Source organism: Triplophysa rosa, linkage group LG22 (assembly GCF_024868665.1).
Source record: "Triplophysa rosa linkage group LG22, Trosa_1v2, whole genome shotgun sequence".
NCBI lineage: Eukaryota > Metazoa > Chordata > Actinopteri > Cypriniformes > Nemacheilidae > Triplophysa > Triplophysa rosa.
The window spans coordinates 9,014,893-9,035,303 of record NC_079911.1 but is presented as its reverse complement, the minus strand read 5'-3'; the positions used below and the strand labels follow the sequence as shown (position 1 = coordinate 9,035,303).

The window sequence follows — 20,411 nt, the reverse complement described above, 5'->3', positions numbered from 1 at the left end:
TGTGACTATCAGCATCATTACAATTGCACAATGCACATCGACTTATTTTTAGCATGTGAAAGTCCTAGATTTGTCATGCAATTTTCTATTGGTGATCTTTATCGACCTTTACTCCATTTTAAGACCAATATTAAATGTCCAGCATTTTTTCGGAAGTTATACTTACACCGATGAACGGCACAGTGAGGTTTGCTCTGTCAGAAGTCAATTGTCCCAAACGGGCACCCGTACGGACAGCCGGTGAGTAGATGACGATACGCTAGGAAATGGTATTTTTCTTCTTAGCTCCGTATTTTCAGAGGTTAAACGTCCTCGGTATTTGGGAACAGCATGTCCTAACATCGCGCTGTATAGGTGTGTAAAAAGACTTAAGTGTGGCACACTGACTCGGTGCTTTATTTTGAAAGCGAGCGTGATATTGGTTTTTTTCATCGATACATTGTATCGTAGTTTCTGTTTTAGAAACAACGCACGGTAACTTGAGTATCTCTTTTCGATACATTTAAGCTGATACAATTGTGTAAAATGTTTTATACCTTGTCCTACTTTTGGAGGACAAATTCACACCCAACACATCCTTCATGTTTAATTTACATGATGGTAATATACTTTAAACACCTTTTGCTTTTTCATAGTACGCACCAAATGTATTAGTGATCATTCACGTTTGGACCAGCAAATACTTTGAATACTTTGATTCTCGTTTGTCATTTGTGTTTCTGTCATCCATCATTACGTAATGTAGCAGAGCCGACACCAGAGTGATGACGTAAGGCGCTTGACGTTTAATAGTGATCATTGTAGCGCCAAACAACGCACGAAATAAAGTAGCATGCAATAGCCCCAAGAAGTAGTGGGTTAAAGTGCATTTTATAACAGCTAAGGGCGTTGCTAAAACCCACTTAGCTGTAATAAAATGTACTGTAACCCACTGCTTCGCGGGGCTTATTGCTTTTATAAAACGGTTATTCCATATGCGTTGCAAGGTTTCATAAAATAAAGTAAATAAAGTGATATTTAGGCTACGTAATGCGGTCAGCCGTTATAAATCGGGGTATTTTATAACGGCTTAGAACTCTGCTCAGCCAATCAGAATCAAGGACCAGAACTGACCGTTTTATTATTTAGACTGTTAATACTGTTTGTGTTAAAGGAGTAGTTCACCTTCAAAATGAAAATTCTGTCATCATTTACTCACCCTGTTGTCATTTCAAACCTGTATGAATTTCTTTTTTCTGAAGAAAACAAAAGAAGATATTTTGAAAAATAGAACCGCACAGCCCCCCATTCACTTCTGTTGTAACCAATGCAAGTGAATGGGGGGGGCTGTTAAAACATTCTTCAAAATATCTTCTTTTGTGTTCTGTGGAAGAAAGTAATACAGGTTTGAAACGACAAGAGGGTGAGTAAATGATGACAGATTTTTCATTTTGAAGGTGAACTACTTTAACTGCAATACATATTCTGTCAACAAAAGTGACATTTCATCCCATCCCATTTTTTAATCCAGTTTTAGTCAACATTGACTAAAAAACACAAAAACATATTTTCAGGTAAGCGCTCGGCATGACTACCGCTGAGCCATATGAACCTGTCCAGTACCACTGGTTCTACAACCAGCAGGTGGACTCCAGGGATTCCTGGCAATCCTTCAGCAGGGAGGACTCGCAGCGGCTAGAGGATGCTTACAGTCGAGGTCTTTATATTGCTGAAAATGTTTTTGTTTTGTTAGGCCACATTCAAGTTCGTGGCATAATCACACATCAGAATGATGTCTTTAGTAGGGAAAAATGGAATGGAGGAAGTGGTGGTGGCTACTGAAGGAAGGAGGTATGATGTCAGGCTACGAGAAAGACGACGTTACGCTGTATACTGGGAACAGACACCCACCGAGGTCAGGCGGTGCTCGTGGTTCCACAAAGGCAGCAAAGACATGAACTTTTCTCCTTATACTGAAGAACTCAGTGAGATCCTAGAGGTGCGTTATGAAGGAACATATTTCATTCTTTTTAAAAAAATTCTGGAAAAATGTTAAACGGATTAGAGCAAATAACATTTCTTTGTTTGAAACAGGACGCCTATATGATTGCAGTTACCCTGAACGAATGGAAAACAAATCTGGAGCTTCCAACAGGAGAAACTGTGATCCTTCACAATCCAAAGGTATCGTCCAAAAAATCTATTCCCCATGTCAACGGAACAAATAAACATTGTCTCTCAATCTGTGTGTTATTTTAGCTCATGACACAGCATCAAAACAGCTGCAAGGACTTCCCCCCTTCCCCGACGGATCGGGCTCAACCCAGGACGCTGAAAAGAGGAATTGAAAATATTTCAATAGAGATACCAGAGGGTGAGTGCAGCACCCCAAGTCTGAAATAGAGCTTTGTTTTGCTTTTTTTTAAGGTCAAGCATTGTTTTGTTTATAGGAGAGCCGGAGATAGTAGACCATCTGGTGTTTATGGTTCACGGAATTGGTCCGGCCTGTGACATACGTCTCCGTAGCATTGTCCATTGTGGTGAGCTGTATTTTGTAACCCTTATAATCTAAAACAAAAAACTAGCATCTCATAAAGCCGCCACTCAACAAAGCTCTGTTTTGAGAGTATTTATGTTTCGTTTGCTGCAGTGAACGAGTTTCGTAACGCATCCAACGGCCTTATAAACACTCACTTCAGTCAGGGTGAGAGCACAAGCACCATTGGAAGAGTGGAGTATCTTCCAGTCAATTGGCACAGAGTCTTGCATGGAGAAACTATAGGAGTTGACAAGTAAGATGAACAAAATGGGTACAAAAACAGACCTAACGTTTAGGTTAAAACTATGTAAAAGCTACATGAATATTTTTCTTGTTTACCATTATCCCCAATAGAGACATTGAGAGAATCACACTTCCCAGTATCAGCCGCCTGCGTCAGTTCAGCAATGATACAGTGCTGGACCTTTTCTTCTACAATAGCGCCACATACTGTCAGACCATTGTAGATACAGTGGCCTCGGAGATCAACAGTCTGCACAGCCTCTTCCTACAAAGACATCCATCCTTTAAAGGAAATGTTTCACTGGCAGGACACAGTCTTGGTAAATAGCTATAACTTTGCTTTTCAAAACTATATATAACCTGTTGTTGCAACACTTTACGTGGGTTTTTAATAAAACGTTGTCGTTTTTTGCAGGTTCATTGATACTTTTTGATCTTTTGACCAATCAGGAGATAGATTCAGAGGCCACTGGTCATGATGAGGTTTGTCACGTGATTGGTTTGTCGTAACATATCAAAATTACATTTCTAAAATTATATTTCTATAATTAAACATGGTGAGATCTAAGATATATCAAAGCCAAGTTTTTGATCATATTAATGAATTTTAGCAGGTAAGAAATGAAAATTTACCTTATGCATCTATACCATACATTTCAACAACAACATCTAATGTTATTTATCAAATATTTTTGCTCATTAAACCATAATGATGCAGTAGCATACTGCTAAAACAATATTGAGACGTCTATTGATTCTTTAAATCTATTGATTATCATTTTTTTGTGTTTTTATACAGCTCCATGATGATGACCCTAAAATTGCTACAGCTTGCTGTTCCTTTAACAACCTGGAGGATGCGCTAAGGGGTCAGGGGTTGGAGGAGCACCTCAAAATACTACAGAGAGAACATGTAGATATAGATTCCCTGGTCAGTTTTCCACCTTTTTAGCACACTTTTACAAACTGCTACATCTTCCTTTTTAAACCTCCCTGATTTTTTTAATCTTTCAGATGCTTTGCTCAGAGAGGGACCTTAAAGACATTGGAATACCTCTTGGTCCTCGCAAGAAAATCATGAACTTTGTGAAGAAATGGAAGGTAATTCCTTATAGTTCTGTGTTTGGAAAAGCTCAATGGCTTATGGCAGAAGTTCATGTGGACTTGCCTTAATTGCTTGTGGTTTCCTATCCACACCCATATGGTCAAGTGAAAGGGGGCAGAAAAGAATCCATTGTTTTAGATCGGAATGTTTTGACACTTTCTTCTTGAATAACCAACAGCACTCCAGAGCTGGAAGTGGACATGCAGCTCATTCCTCAGGTCTAGGTGTGAGAAGTGCTAATGAACATCAGACCCCCACCACTAGTGCAGTGGATTATCAGCATTTTGATGTTGGCATTGGACAGGTAAAAACGTAATTAATGTGGCGTGAAGTTACGTAGGCTTAATTAAGCCAGTTGATATAGTAGCCCGTATAGTTATTCTAGTTTACTAAAATGAAAGCTTTGAAAACATTTCTGTTTGTTAAATGAAATTAAATATTGGCCTAAACATTACTGGCAAAAAACTTAAACGAAATGAAAAATTGAAATGTTGCCTCAGAAATAAACTGAAATGAGTTCAAGGCACTAAAATTATAAAACAATAAACAAAAAAAAAAATAAAAATAAATGAATATTATATAGCAACCTAAAAAATAAAAAAAATCAAATGGCAATAGTATATAACAAATTTGCTCAAATTAACATACAAATCTAAAAATAAAAGCGAACTTAAAATATTAATAAAACTACGAACAAAACTATAAAAACTCTGATATGAAGGTATAATAAAAATGTATTTGTAATAAAATGTTTCAATCTGTAAATACAATACAAAAATGCAATGTAATATGGGCATAAATATTGAGTATTTAATTTTAATGTTATAACATATTTATGATATACTTAGATTATATTTACTTGAATTATGCATTAATTATCATTATTAATAAAAGTATTGTAGTATAATATTTATTATATTTTATACTGTTTCTGTTTTACTAATATTTATTTATAAATCAATTAATGATATTTATATAATATTTATATACTGCATATACTGTATATTTTACTAATAATATTTGATCTACTAATGCTATTGTGTTGAATTGTCTGTGACATGACTAGAAAAATCAAAAGATTTTTTTTCTAAAGTATTTTTATTTAACTGCTTCTTTGTTCCGCAGGTATCCATTGACTATCCTCAGTTTGCATTTCATCCTCAGGCATTTTTTGCCTTAGGCTCACCCATAGGAATGTTTTTGATTGTCCGAGGACTAAAGAGGATCGACCCTAATTACAGCTTCCCTACCTGCAAGAGTTTCTACAACATCTTCCATCCAGTAAGACCACAACTGAAACAATATAAGAGAATCTTAAATCATATGCATCACGTAACTGCGCTCTTACACCTTAATATAAAATCTATGCAGTTTGACCCAGTGGCATATAGGATCGAGCCCATGATTTTGCCTTCAGATGTAAACCTACCAGCTATGTTGATGCCCCATCATAAAGGCAGAAAGAGGATGCATCTCGGTATTTCACATAACCTTTACACAGCAAAATCGTTCATTAGAATTAAAAATGTGTAGTATATAAATGTTGTCACTATATGCTCTTTGATGTCTGCAGAGCTAAAAGAGGGTTTGACTCGAGTCAGCTCTGACTTTTTGGGCTCCCTGCGCATGGTTTGGCAGAGCATTTCTCAGGTGCCCACACCAGCACTGGCGGAGGGTGGAGTCAATTCAGTGTCCACTATAGAGGAACCAGAAGGTACCTATAAAACTGTGTGTTAATATTAATAGGAGAACTACTGTAAAAGCTTTCTATCTGCAACATCCGTTATATGCACTTGACCCAAGGCTTTTTCAATATCACAGACTCACCAATGGAACAGGAAGAGAAGATCATGAAGGTGGGGATGTTGAATCGCGGACGACGCATTGATTATGTTCTTCAGGAGACTCCAATAGAGAGTTTCAATGAATACCTATTCGCCATACAGAGCCATTTGTGCTACTGGTAAGAAAAAAATCTGAACCAATAACACGTCTTATATATCTTGCCTTATTGTAACTAAAGAGGGATAAAATGAATAATTATCTTGCAGGGAGTCGGAAGATACTGCTCTCTTGGTTCTGAAGGAGATATATGAACATTTTCCAGTGGCATCTTCACAGTCTTAGGTGTGATTGTTATAAATGTATTGTGTAGTAATGACAACATTTAAGGCCCAGTATATGTCTAGTAACTGATTTAACTGATTTTAACCAGTAAACTACCTAAAAAAATATTTTTGAAATGGAATGTAATCTAAACTTTTGCCAAGTATTACAGTATTATGTCACTAATCTCAAGGCAGGCTTTGAGACACCCGACCCATAAATGTCCCCTTGTGCACCAACCTTGACTCTATTCTAACTTATTGTGACTTTGGTCGGTGGTTTTCTAATTTTGAGATTAATACTTTAATATTGTATTTTAAATGTATGGATGTTTGTGATGTTTTTTATTATTATTAAATTCCTAAGGTCTTATACTTAGTTAGAGAGTTCTTATATAGCACATTTCTTGTTGCCACGTGCTTGTCCGTGTATTGTCAGACAGACATTCCTCAAACATCAGCACTGTGTCTTTAAGACAAAAGTCTCGTAGCCAGCGGGAAGTTCGTCCATTTCCCATTTATCCGTCTGGAACAGTTCGCCACACATTACAAAACATCCCGTTTTCATACAGAGTCATGAACTGCCCTCCCATCCTCCGCCACTAAACATAACAGCATTACTTCAGTCAGCTCGTTGTTGCCTCGCTTTAAATGTGCACGCGCGCGCTACTACTTAAGGACGTTTAAACGATTTGTCAACACGGGAAGAAGATCTTTGAATGAAGTCTGATCTACAGCGTTTGACGAGACAAAATGAGACGTATTTGAGGTGAGCAAACGCACTTAGAGGAATGTTATACTACAGCTGTTTTGTGTTTTTTCATCGGTCTGGAGGGAAGTTACGCCGGTGATGTTGCATGTCCATGCTCGAATTTACACACGCTGCTTATAAAAACGAAGAAGACTTGTAAGCTCAGTTTGTCAGTTACAATGACATTTCAGCGTTGAACAGATTCATTTCGGAAAGTTTTTTACGTAACGCACAGAACAAGCGCAGTTCACAGAACGCGTTCTGTATTTCTCTTTATAGAGTTAACTTTGAGATACTTTTTAAACGTTTATTTGCGTCTTATATGGCTATTTTCTGCATTTCACTTTATTTTACAATTCTGATCTTCATATTATGTACTTAGTACCATACTGCATTGCATGAAAAAAGTATGTACTATATTTACTATAGCAAACACTAATTAGATATTAGTGTTTTTGAGCCATTGTGTACTGTAGTATTTTTATATAGTATTTTATATGGTTTTTGTAGTAGGCCTAAACCAGGTTCTTTAAAGTGCGACAGCTTTGCGGGTACGCGTCAAGTTAGAACTTGTTCAACTTTTAAAACGCATCATTTTCATTACGCAGAGTTCTGTGCGGCTGTTTGTAAAAACAAGAACGCAAATTGTATGTGAGACACACTGTAATCAAAACGGTTTATTTACTCGTATGCTGGGTCAGATAGTATTTTGGTGCTGACGGTACTCTGGAAAGGGGATTTATCTGGCGCGTGTCTAGAGGGGTTTCGCGGGTTAGTCACTCAAGTCACAGCTCTGTTCAACTTCATTGTAATGTAATACAGTTATGATGTCTGTTGGGTGTGAAGGGTCGTTTTTGGCTCACAGAACTAATATTTTAAAAGCTTCGGTTGCACTGGGGTCACTATGAGGTTTTATTACTGTCCAAACTTTAAAAAAATGCCCATTAAGAGTCCTGTTGTTTTCACACAAGTGCCTTGTGGTCTACTTTCCAAAATATTAAAAGCTTTAGAGAGTTGGTACTTACACACTTCCGTGCACACATTGCTACAATCGAAGCTGTAGTCTTCTGCATTCCTTTCATAGTCACATGGTTGTCGAGTGCTTGGAAATGCCTGTGAAATGTAAATACCGGCATCATCTTTGATCATAGGGGGTGGCAAGTTAGACTGTATGAACAGTGGAATGGTTTCGTGAGCAGTCGGCAACCACACGAGAACTACATTCTTGTTGATGCTGTAATCGTGCCACCACCTCATCCACCAACGTAGAGGTCACTTTGCTAAATTCATACAATGAGAAACATACAGAAGTCCCCGAACAGCCCGCATTCGGAAAAATCAGGTCAGCGACCCTCCCATTTTATAAAAAGACTCACTGTTGGCTTGCTCTTAAATTTCTTCTGTTTAGCCTTTAGGCACTGAAGAAACCAGGATGAAAATCCATATGGAATCTAAATGGCAACAACATCTACTTTTAAGTGACCAGCTGCCTCAAACACGTGAACCTTGCATGTGAATTGCGTCATCTTGGCGTTCTCTCTTTTTCAAGCATATTCTTTAGGCCAGTAGCAGAAGGATGACGTCACACCTCATTGCTGGGAAATGTGAAGTTTTGTGCCAGTCATCTGAGTTAGAATGCTGGAGGGTGAAACTTTTTCTGGCCTTGTAAATCAGAAGTGGAGCGATATCTATTGAGCTTAGATTCTTGTATCCTGACCTCTGCACTGCAGTGGAGACTATGTAATCATTCTTTGTGGAAGGATATGGAAAGATGTTGAGTCAACAAAGGAAAGTTTCCCAGCGTGAGATAACTCATGGTTGCATGCCTCTGAATGGAGTCTAGACAAAACTCATGGAGACCTGAGTGAACAGTTTGTCACGTTCCATGTACTCCAGTTCCGCTTGACGCATAGTTCCTGCTTAAATATATAATATTTGTAATAAATACTTTGTAGTATTATTAAATTTAACTATAGGGTTAATTGCTTCCTATACAGTTCTGCAGAACGTCATAATGCAGTTGTCTTTATGAGGTTACAGGTTGTGCTCTGTGCACCAAAATATATATTCTCCTTTTACTTTTCAAAGTTTGCACCACATTTGTACAACTAAGTTTTTTCCCCATCGACATAATCTTTTCCTCTTTGCTCACTTCCACCACAAGAGGGCAGTCTTTATTAGATTTGAGTTTTTCCACATCCTTCTATAAGCTACCACATGTATTCAAACAGGGTTGCATCAGTATTATACACTGTGTCAAAGCAGTTGCATATTATGAAAGCAAACCAGGCAAAAGTCGTAGCAGCAAAGTCCAAATGTGATGGAGCAGCACTAATGTTATACACTAAATTGCTATTCTGAAGCTTTGTTTGAAAAAAAAATTTCTTAATAGGCCATTTTGCCAGACGTAAACGTTTAGTTTTAAAACGAAAAACATTTTTTAGGTTTTTATTCATGTAAAATGTTAAGTTAATGTTTTACTTCAGTTGAAAATGTTATGCTGGTTGTATTAACATTTGTGCAGTTTTAAAAACTGAAACAGGAAGTGCATCTGATTCTGGATCATTGTTTACGTCTCGCAAAATTGTCTATATTTGATATAGGCATTTCACTGTGAGGCAATACGAAGATATTCACTGCTTACTACTCTGCAATGAAGGAAATACATCCTAAGGGAACACACGCTGATCTCAGAACAGTTTCGTGTCAGCAGTAGTGCGAAATATCCAGATGTGGGTAAAAATGTGTCAGGTGCATGTGAGGCGATCTTTTAGGTGAACTTCTCTCATCAAGGTTTTCTTTTTGTCTGATGCCAAAGATTTACTTTGAAATAACAATTATAAAGCTATAATTATACATAATATGTAACATAATACAATTATAATAATTATATGTCTTAAAGGGTTGATGACACAGCTAAAATGAATATTATAGTTTATTTTAGATGTAATGCAATGTGTATACATGGTTCAAGGTAAAAAAAAAACGCTGTATTTTCACATACCGTGCATGTTAGTATCTCCACTTTACCCCGCCTCTCTGAAACGTGCAGATTTTTAACAAAGCTCATGGCTCTGAAAAGCGAGGTGTGCTATGGTTGGCCAGTTAACCAGTGCGTAGTGATTGGTCGAATACTGCAAGCGTGTGACGGAATTGTAACGCCTCTTACCATATTTGGAACATCAGGTTCCAAAGCAAATGTACTGACGGTCTTAGGCAAATCGAACGTATATTTGTGGGGGTGTGGTTACACGAGGCGTTTCAGGCAGGACTGGGTGAGCATTCGCTTTTAGATAGAATGCATCTTTTGTTCCAACGCTTTCATTTTTGCAATTTTACGTGTTTAATACATGCATGGGCAACTTATAACACACCAAAGACACAGAAAAACACGTGTTCGCACCATATGACCTCTTTAACTATATCAAGTAACTAACTTGTTATGTCATGCTTGTTAATGTGTATCCTGTCAAATTTTTCCTCACACTTAGCAAGTTGCTAACATGTTCAGTTAAACCTTCAAGCACTGTTTCTTCATGTCATAAAGATGTAAAATTATGTCTCTGTGCAAGTTTGTTCCTTAAAGGGACAATTATGTCTTGATTTACTTTGTTTCAAATCGACATGACTTTTTTCTGTAAAGAGCTGTAAAAAAGCTGTAGTTTTGGAAACATAGTCAACAAGTCATATTGCTTTGGAATGATATGAGTAGTCTGTAAATGATGACGGGACAGTTTGTGTGGACAAACACAGAGACATTAATATCATAGACTTTGCATTTAAGACTGTCGGTTATTTTAACTGCGTGCTTTTTGCATGCTTATCTGTCCCAAGCATTGCTGTCGTTCCTTTAATCTCCAGTCGCTCCACAAGCTAGCTTATTCAGAACATCATACAATTACATTACCTTTATATGGTCTAAAAAAGAACAGCTAATCAGATTTGTCCCACATATGAGGTTGACCCTTATTACACAGCCTCATGAGATCACGGCAACGTGTTTTATGAGATCACTGCAAACGTTCCTGCTTAGCTTGTGCAAGTTGTGTGTGAGGAGTGGCTGATGGTGCTGAACTTTGGCCAGATACTTGTATTTGTTCTTGATCATTTTAGATCATCAATGCAGATCTATTCAAAACACAATGAAATAAACCTGTAGGGGATGGATGCCGGGGTGTGTATCCCAATCCCTCCCTGCCAGTGTTCTGTGGAATGTCCCACATCTGAATGTTTGTTTAGAGTCCACATGATGTAGTAGCGTCCGTTAGCTACTACAGGTTTGGCAGACTGGCTAAGGTTTGAGAGCTAAAGTTAAAAAAAAATGTCACAAATATAGTAAAACACGGCAAAACAGACTTGTATATACATGTTGATGTATTAATACATTATTTATATTATAATTTGTCCCTAAATCTGAATCAGGCATGCAGATTTGTCAGAATAACATATAAGTATATTAAGTAAATCATAATATAAATGATATATAAATATAATAGGAAAATGAATTAGAAAGTAAAATAACAAATACAATAAGAATAAAAAATTATTCATAATAATAATTCATTTGAATTCATGTTCAAAAAATCAATCATTCATAATAAATAAAGAGTATATTTTAGTGTTAGTTTACAGTTAGCTGTTTATAAAAACAATAACAGTATCAGTGCAGTATGTCCCCATTAAGATAAGAAAACGTGTGTGTGTGTGCGTGTGTGACAGCTCAGGTGGGAGGGGCCGACAGAGAGAGGCGGGGCAGCGTACAGCGTAGAAACAAGCAGTGTTTCAGCATTTCTGTACTGACACACTTTGCCCTGTCACTGCAGTAGCTCTGGACCATATGTTTCTGACAACATGAGTCCATCTCACCTGCTAGGACCACCACATTTATATATTTAAACCCACACACCATCACCATCACACAAACTCTACAAACTGACATCATGGGGGGATTCCAAAGCAAGAAGACCAGTGAGACAAACTCTCCAAACCAGAAGAGCAGTAGCGCGTAAGTGTCAAAGTTTTTATTTCTTAAATTATTTAAGTTGATTTCATACTATTATTTGTAGTATTTGTAGGTAAGAAAATCAAAGAAACCTGTATTTGCGGTCAGTGAAACCTTGATATCCTGGTACCTGTTTGTCTTAAAAACATCAGGCTTTGTGCCAAAATAATTGTGTCATTTACCTAGTGTACATTGTGTTTGCTATCACTTTCCAGCGTACCGTGTAGTAACAAAGGTGTGGTTTGAAGTTTCTCCTGCCGTAAAATTAAGTGTTTTTCTGTGGGGATTATGCATATAATGTTGTCAGATTGAAACAAACTCATCTCATTGACTGCTTTCAGGAAGTTTGTTTTAAATATTATTCTCTTTATGTAACATAATACTGCGTAAAGCAAACCTTTCTTTTGTGAAACAACCCACACCTTCAGGACTTTGTTTTTGTTCTGTATCAAGTCCAGCCTATTGATAACTGGGGAATTACTGTACTGTATGCAGTTTCATGACAGACGGATCTAGTCTAGATCACGATTAGCCCATCCGTGCAAGTATCCGTGTTTCAGTGTTGTGCGTTTGTTTATATTGAAAACCTCCCCAAGATCTTGTGATGGCTTACATCACCATCTGCAAGGTGTGCAGATGTCACTTAGTCATCAGTTTAGTTTGAAGAGTACATTTGAATTACAGTCTTGACGTCCCACTGGTGAATTCATTATAGGATGGTAGCTGTGTTTTGAATGCTTGGTCCTGCTGGTCCAAGCTTGTCATTGGCTGGTCGATGTGCTACCAGACGATTTGTGTATTTGATTTGCATATTCAAATGTACGATTGATTCATAAAATCTTCATGTGCAGGTTGCGTTTAGTTTAAGAGCTTTATATGCGAATAGTGTTTACAGGAAATTCTCTGTAGATTTTATATTTGTGCTCGAATTTGGATCAGAAAATGTTATACATTACACATTATATATCCGAGTTTCGTGCGACATATATACAACATAGCATAGGCTGTATCAGAAAGAGTTTGGATGTACTTAAACGTTTCATTTCTTGCCGTGTCTGGATTGCTTGTTGTATATACACAGTGATCTAAAAATAACCACTTTCATACTGATGGCGGTTCTCAGAAGGACGCTTTAACCATTTTCCCAGACTGCAGATCAAAACATTGTCATTGTTTGTAAAGGGATAATCTGTTATATTGGTGTGAACATTAGTAATATGTGTTTGGGGATGTGGGGATGTGTTTGTACTTTTTTAGAGGAAAACGGAATTTGTTGAAACAAACAGGCCTCTCTCTTGAAAGGAAATGCTAATTCTTGTTGATGAATGTTTGTTTCTGTTTTAAGGCGGGGTCGAGGGAGGCAGAGGAGTCGCTTGGGAATGTGGGTTCGAGGGTCACAGCTGAAATGATATTCTCCATTTGTGTGATTGAGCGTGCACATTTGTGGACAATGGAGTGCTTGTGTAAAGTTTTTGTATTGGGATGTAAATAGTGTTACATGTCCCATACTTACAGCCATGGAAAAAAATTAAGAGTTAAAAAATATATTTATAGGTTATGTGTTTAGGTAAAATTAGCATTTTTGCTTCATCTTTGAACTACTAACAATCTTTCTCCTAAATTTCAAATAAAACTATTGTTTAGAATTTATTTGCAGAAAAGGAAAACTGCATACAGGTGAAAATTACAGAAAAGATGCTCTGTATTTTTTAGACCTCAAATATTGCAAAGAAAACAAAGTTCATATTCACTTTTTAGCAATACAACTGTAATATTTGTACCTGTATTTATAAACAGTACAAAAATATTTTTTATGTGATCATTTTTATCACCGTTTCCATGTGTCTTGTCCTTCACATTGCTGTTGGATGACTTTATGTCTTTTCTGAGGTTTGATTTTGTTGAAATTCAACACGTACTGGACTGGAATGGCCACAATACATCTAGAAATGCCGATTACATGAAAATTTGGAATGGTCTCTTTATTTTTTCCACGGCTGTATAAAGGTGCAGTGTAGTAGATTCTACTTTTACATTACATTTATGAATGAGGGACGCTTAAAGAAGACACTTTATCCAAAGTGACAGTGCATTCAAAGGATGTTTTATCAGCATGCGTGTTCGTTGGGAATAAATATAGATGTGATGGGAATAGTTATAAATGCTTTACGCTCTACCAACATAGCTACACAAACACATTCTATTTCTAATAGTGTTATGGTGATATTAAACATACATATTCAATTCAATTCAATTTTATTTATATAGCGCTTTTCACAATGTGCATTGTTCCAAAGCAGCTTTACAGGAGCAAATTAGAAAAACACAGAAAGGTAAAACACAGCACAGTGCATGGTGTTTATAGACCAAGCAAGATCATTATAATAAATAATATCTAATAAATAAATGAATAAATAAATGCAGTCTCCCGGTGAGCAAGCCAACACTGCACTGCTCTGCTGTTATTAAGCCATTCATATTTAAAGCGTTATATATAAAACATACATTTAAAGTGTTTATACTGTATGTGGAGGCTAAGATGTTGAACATTTATTTTACATTTACATGAATTTGACCAGCAGATGTCGCCAGCATGCCGTATTTTTATAAGATTTTAATATGAGGCGTTTCAAACATTCACATGAAATGTCAACATGGGTGACCCTATCTGTGAAATCCAGCCTAAAGGCTCATAATCTTATTATTTTCACAGTATGTTCTTTATATTATGTATAATAATTTTATGTAGAAAACAGTAAATCACAAAAAAATGTCTTTAGCTTTATGTTTTAGAACCAGAGGGGCGTAAGCGACATTTCATCGACTTTACAGAAGACCCAGAACAAAAAATATACCATAGTTTGATCTGACTTTGTGTATTGATTTCAATCTTTTATAATAAAGATGTTACACATATGGATGACAGTGTACTTATTGAACAGCATTTAAACATTTGCTCAGAAGAAAACCAAAGTCACAAAACCAGAAGTCAAGGCTTCTAATGAATAACTCCAAATTTATTAAGATTTCACTGGTGTCATTTTGGCATTAGACTTTCATTTGATATACAGTATATATATATATATATATATATATATATCTCCTCTTCACCGAAAATGTCACCTACACCCCTTTGGTTCTCACCCCTCGATATGACATATCAGCAAATGTTTTATCCATAGAAAACACAACACAGCACAAGGTAATTGTCTTGAAAAAAATACAATACTCGCAATAAAAATGTTTTTATATATAATACATTTGTCCATAGTTTCCATGTATCTCCATTTATTAAAATATTCATTAAAATGATAGTTCATCTAAAATTCTGCATTTATTTTACTGTCATGTCATTCAAGACAAAGAATTTAAATGACTCTGTCTTCAGTTGAACACAAAAGAAGATATTTTAAGAAATGTCTCAGTGGTTTTGTGTTCATACAATGCAAGTCAATGGAGGCCAGTGTTGTTTGGTTGACAACATTGTTCAAAATATGTTCTTTTGTGTTCTGCAAAAGAAAGAAAGTCATAACAGGAAGATGAAAGAATTGTCATTTCTGTGTGACATATCACTTTAAACTTATATGCAGTTATATAACAGTCTTTTTAACCACTAGGTGGCTCTGTGTTCAAGTAAACTGCTCAACAGAGAAACAATATTGTTGCTGTTATGCAGTGCGTATCATTTTTAGTTCTCGCAGGTAGAACCCATAAATAATGCAGCAAAAGCCCAAATAGTTCCTATCTTGCTGTTTAGCGCTACTTAAGGTCTAAAGATCAAATGGATCTTTGACTAACATCTTTAGTAATTTGAGTGACACCTGACCTGACCTGACTTTAACTTGCATCTTCCTTCGGCTACATGATTTTTGTCATCCAGCAGTTTGGCTAACATTCAGAAAACGTTGTGCTTTACAACAGCTGCATGGTTTCCTCCTGACACACACAAATACCTCAAACACTACTGGACGTAAACATTAACTCCCTGTCTCCATGACAACAGTGTCTTCAGCTCTTCAGATTCACTGTCATATTCACGATTCAATCCTGCTGCTTCACTGTTAAAAACAGAGTTCAATTCAAAAGATTCCCAAAATATTATTTCATTCACTTTTACTTGACTCTGCCGTTACTCTTACATGATTGAATACAAACTTATCTTTGATTACAGTTTAAACCTCAACAAAACCTCTGTCTATTTCTATTGAACTGAGATGTTGCAGGACATAGATCCTCATAACTCATGCGTGTTTTTGGACAGCTGTTGTCTCTGCCTTGTGACTCGAGTAAAAATAACAATGATTATTGCTTGCTGCAAATAGTCTGCTGCTCTATAAGGCTATACATATAGATTAGAAAAGTCACACGGATTTTGCTATCATTCACAGATTTTCACTTATCACACCAATTTTGCAGTTTGTCATCTTATTGACTAATTGGTTATTTTCCGCTTAGTCTTTGGATCCTTTTAGAGCCGAATGAAGTAAATCTTCCTGACTTTTCCTTATTCATGGACATGCTCAGTTCTGACACAACTCTCCGTTGCTATTTATAAAGAACGGTTTGTTATGTAACATAGCTCTGCGTCCTCTTTTGTGTCTTTTTGTAGTATTGTGTTACTTTATATCTGACTATAGATTAAGTTAATGTAGCGGCCTCTCTAGGCACTGGTTTTGTTACTTACTTTTGTGACAATATAGCCCAAAATGAATGTATGCGTTCTATATGCAGTTTTTTTTCTCCCTCACTGAAATCTCCCTAGCAGCAGATGTCACTATTCATACTCAGCCAAGATTGGATGCTGGTAGCTTTGGATATCTCATGGTGAGACTAGCGTTGAAGAAAGGGATATGATGCTCTCAAGGCTGTCTGGAAAGACACATTGTTTTGATGTGTTAAGCTGACCTGACATCACAAGGGTCCTGACAGCTGTGTACAGGAATTAAAACCAGCCTGAACAAAAAATAGCAAGTGTCAATTGTCTTATTGGATACATTTTCTATTTAATAATAATATATGTTTATTTTTTATAGCGCCATTCAAGAACCCAAGGTCACTTTATTTGCCTCTAGTTGTTACATTTATGCATTTGACAAGATGGATTTGCCTAAAGTCTACATTTGATCAATTCATGTACAATTAACAGCACAGTTGGTTACATTGGAGGTGGTTTGTAAAAATCAATTCAATTCAATTCAATTTAATTCAATTCAATTTTATTTATGTAGCGCTTTTTACAATGTTACATTGTTTCAAAGCAGCTTTACAGGAAGAAATACAAAACAAAACGAAAAACACAGAGAAAGGTAAAATACGATACAGTACAGTACATGTTATAGAAAGAGCAAGACCATTCTAGTAAGCGATGTTAATGGAATTTACAGAATCTTAATCTAATATCAGCATTCTCACGGCGAGCAAGCCAACACGGCCCAGTGGCGAGGAACCCAAACTCCAATGATGAATAAAAAAGAAACCAGGAGGGCCAGGTCTCCTCTGACATGTTACAGCTGCACTCAGTAAATCTGAGTTAAAGTTACTGAGTAAATGTTTTTGGTTAGTGAGGAGGGGATAGTAGTATCAATTTATTCAATGACATTTGTTTGTTGGGGCTGCTTTTGTGACCAATATCAAACAACAGAGAAATGTTTTAGGCAGGGATAATAATAGAGGCAAAATGCAACTGTGCAGCTACAACTTCAAACTGCTATCATGGAAAAAAGATACCAAGTATTGTAAATACTGGTTAGCATTAAAGCATTAAAGAACAAGTGGTCAACCTTTGCTCTTGGTTGGTGATGGAGATTGCCTGAGCTTGAACTGGGATGATCAGTCAGCCGGCTCTCACTGGAGGATGTAACGTGATGATCAAAAAACAGCTTTACTTCTTTATATAAAACTCAATACACCTCTATTCTGTTCATCTGTGCAATGTGTCGCCCAAGGCACACCCTGAACCCAGTACTCAACTGATTGAAATTCTTCACATTTTCTCTGTCCTTTCCGCTCTTACTGTAGTTCCAAAGGACATTTTCTCGTTGTGCTTCGATCGTGGCAGTTCGGTCACAGGCTGCTGGGTGGACCCAACCCAGAGCTTCAACAACCTCTTTTTGGTCTCTCTAAATATGTACTTTGTAATTAGAAACACAGACACACATTCCCTCAGGATTTTCCTGCAGTCCAAAACTGTCTGAAACCACCTTATTTAGGTCTGCTTGTCTTGCTTCATGTCTTTGTCTAGAACAATAATGTCTTTTTATAAAGGAAATGCACAGAGACTTGCCCAGTCATTGTTTGAGGAAGACGTTTAGGTTATTCTTAGTCCAGCTTTCTTTAGTGGCCTTGCTGTCTTTTATTTTGCCTATTTTCTTTTATTCGGCCTACTGTTGTGTCTCCTGCCAAGTTTCCCAAGTGCGTTTGAAATGTGAGACCTCCTCGTGCGGTTCTTCACAGCTTGTATAATGGAATCTTATCCTCATATCCTGAGTTTGTGGTGTTAAAAACTTCTCAGATGCTCTGTATATGGGTGGTCCTCCATAAAGACTCCACCAATGAAAACCCACCCTTTTCTTTCTGCCCCATTTCTTTCTGCCAAGACGTCAAACTTGGATTTTCATTCGGATGTTTAGGTGACGTGCTCTCATGTTAATAAGCTTTCTCTCATCTTTGAAGAAAACATCAAAGCTTAATACTGAACCTGGTGTCGTTTTAAGCAGGCAATATAAAGTGAAGATACTTGTTTGCGTCTTCTCATTTACAATAAATGTGATTCACTGAATGAGTAATGTGAAATGACCCATCTCCTCCACAGAGATCAGTTATGTAACATAGCCAATGCCACAGAGGGGCATCTGTTTTTGTGGTCTGGTAAAGATTTGATAAAGATCTTTGAGGTCAGGATGTTTATGCACTAGCACTGGAATTTTTTTGGCAATAGCCAAAAAACATTGTACGGGTCAAAATTATAGATTTTTCTTTTATGCAAAAAATCATTAGGATATTAAGTGAAGATCCAGTGTTGGGTGTAACTAGTTACTAAGTAATTAGTTACTGTAATTTAATTACTTTTTCCCTTGAAAAAGTAAAGGAAGGGATTATTCTTATTTTTTCTGTAATTTAATTACAGTTACTTTTGATGTAATTAAACTAAATACTTTGTGTAATATGTGTGTGTGCAGAAGAGGAATTGACATCAAAATTCAAAGTCTAACTTTAAAATCCATGCTTTAATGTATAATTCTCACATTTGTAATTAATAATAATACTTTATGTAGTTTTATATTATTTATTTGAATGAATTAAAAGAGCCGTTTCATGTCTATCCTTGAATCACTTAACTCATCAAGGTTGATGTAGGATATAGAAAGTAATTAGTAATAAGCAATTAAATACTTTTTGAAGAGAGTAACTTGTACAGTAATCTAATTACATTATTGAATATGTAATTAGTAACTAGTAATTAATTACTTTTTCAGAGTAACTTACCCAACACTGTGAAGATCATGTTCCATGAAGATATTTTGTACATTTCCTAACGTAAATATGTAAAAGCGTTATTTTTGTGAGTAATATGCTATGCGAAGGACTTAATTTAGACAACTTGAAAGGCGATTTTCTCAGTATTTAGATTTTTTTGCACCCTCAGATTCCACTCCAGAGTTTTAAATAGTTGTATCTCGGCCAAATATTGTCTGTTATATATCAATGGAAAACTTATTTATTCAGCTTTCAATTGATGTATGAATCTCATGACCCATAAGGCTGGTATTGTTGTCCAGGGTCACATATAGTTAAAAGGAAAGTTCATCCAAAATTAAAAAAAATCTTTCATTATTTATTCAACCTCATGTTATTTAGAACCTGTATATGACTCTTTCTTCTGTGGAACACAAAAGGAGATTTTTTGAGAAATGTCTCAGTGTGTTCATCCAATGGAAGTCAACGGAGGCCGGTGTTGTTTGGTTACCATCATTCTTCAAAATATCTTCTGTTGTGTTCTGCTGAAGAAAGAAAGTCCATGTCCAAGTCCATGTCATTCCAAGTTTGGAATGACATGAGGGTAAATAAAAATGACATTTTTGGTTTATTATGCCTTTAAGGTCTCCGTATCTTTTGTCAAAGCTCAGTCCATTTGAGTCTCATGGTGTGTGGATTGTCTTTGTGATGACAACGACCAGCAACACAGACTCACTGGTGTTTTATTTTTAGACTGTTGACAGTGATCAGAGGATGTGGTTCTGGTGCACGATGGAGATCTTTGGTGCCGTATTCATCAACGATTCCTGGAGTCTAGTTCATTTAACATAGTATAAGAATGATTCTGAATTATGTGCAAAAGCCTTTATTTGTGTCTTAAATTTGTATCTTTTATTTAAAATTCCAATGCCATTCCCTTGCTTAGCCTGGTTTTTAAAGAAATCTGCATTTCTTTACTGTTCCATCTTTTTGGACAAAGATGTTGGTTTGAGTTCAGATACAGTAAGTCGTGGGGACAGTGAGTTCCCCAGGCTGTTTGCTGAGGCATTCCAAACAGGTAGAGAGAGAGAGAGAGAGAGAGAGAGAGAGAGAGAGAGATACGAGAGAAAGCAAGAGTGAGAAAACAGGTTTTCCTGGTTGTGAGCCGGAGCTCAATGCTAGAGATGGTTAATGGAAAAAAGACAGAGGAGGAGCTCAGCCCCACATTCCAC

The 20,411-nt window shown here is 36.5% G+C and overlaps 2 protein-coding genes across 3 annotated transcripts in view; both read left to right on the top strand.

The window, feature by feature from the left end:
• Positions 1-118: 118 nt before the first annotated feature.
• On the top strand, positions 119-6,351 carry ddhd2 (DDHD domain containing 2). 2 transcript variants are annotated; one of them, XM_057321179.1, is made up of 17 exons: positions 119-240; positions 1,554-1,696; positions 1,782-1,978; positions 2,074-2,163; positions 2,239-2,353; positions 2,430-2,519; positions 2,630-2,771; positions 2,873-3,081; positions 3,177-3,244; positions 3,561-3,692; positions 3,776-3,862; positions 4,045-4,170; positions 4,992-5,147; positions 5,238-5,343; positions 5,440-5,580; positions 5,688-5,829; positions 5,918-6,351. In XM_057321179.1, exons 2-17 carry the CDS (start codon positions 1,567-1,569, stop codon positions 5,991-5,993), a joined length of 2,007 nt encoding a protein of 668 aa, XP_057177162.1. In that variant the 5' UTR covers positions 119-240; positions 1,554-1,566; the 3' UTR covers positions 5,994-6,351. The 2 variants fall into 2 exon arrangements, with proteins under 2 accessions (XP_057177162.1, XP_057177161.1); XM_057321178.1 differs by having other exon boundaries at positions 240-354.
• Positions 6,352-11,513: 5,162 nt separating this feature from the next.
• tacc1 (transforming, acidic coiled-coil containing protein 1) overlaps positions 11,514-20,411 on the top strand; it is a 30,639-nt gene continuing 21,741 nt past the window's right edge. Inside the window, exon 1 of the mRNA XM_057320901.1 lies at positions 11,514-11,727. Coding sequence (XP_057176884.1) covers positions 11,663-11,727 — 65 coding nt within the window. The 5' untranslated portion in view covers positions 11,514-11,662. The remainder of the gene's footprint in view (positions 11,728-20,411) is intronic.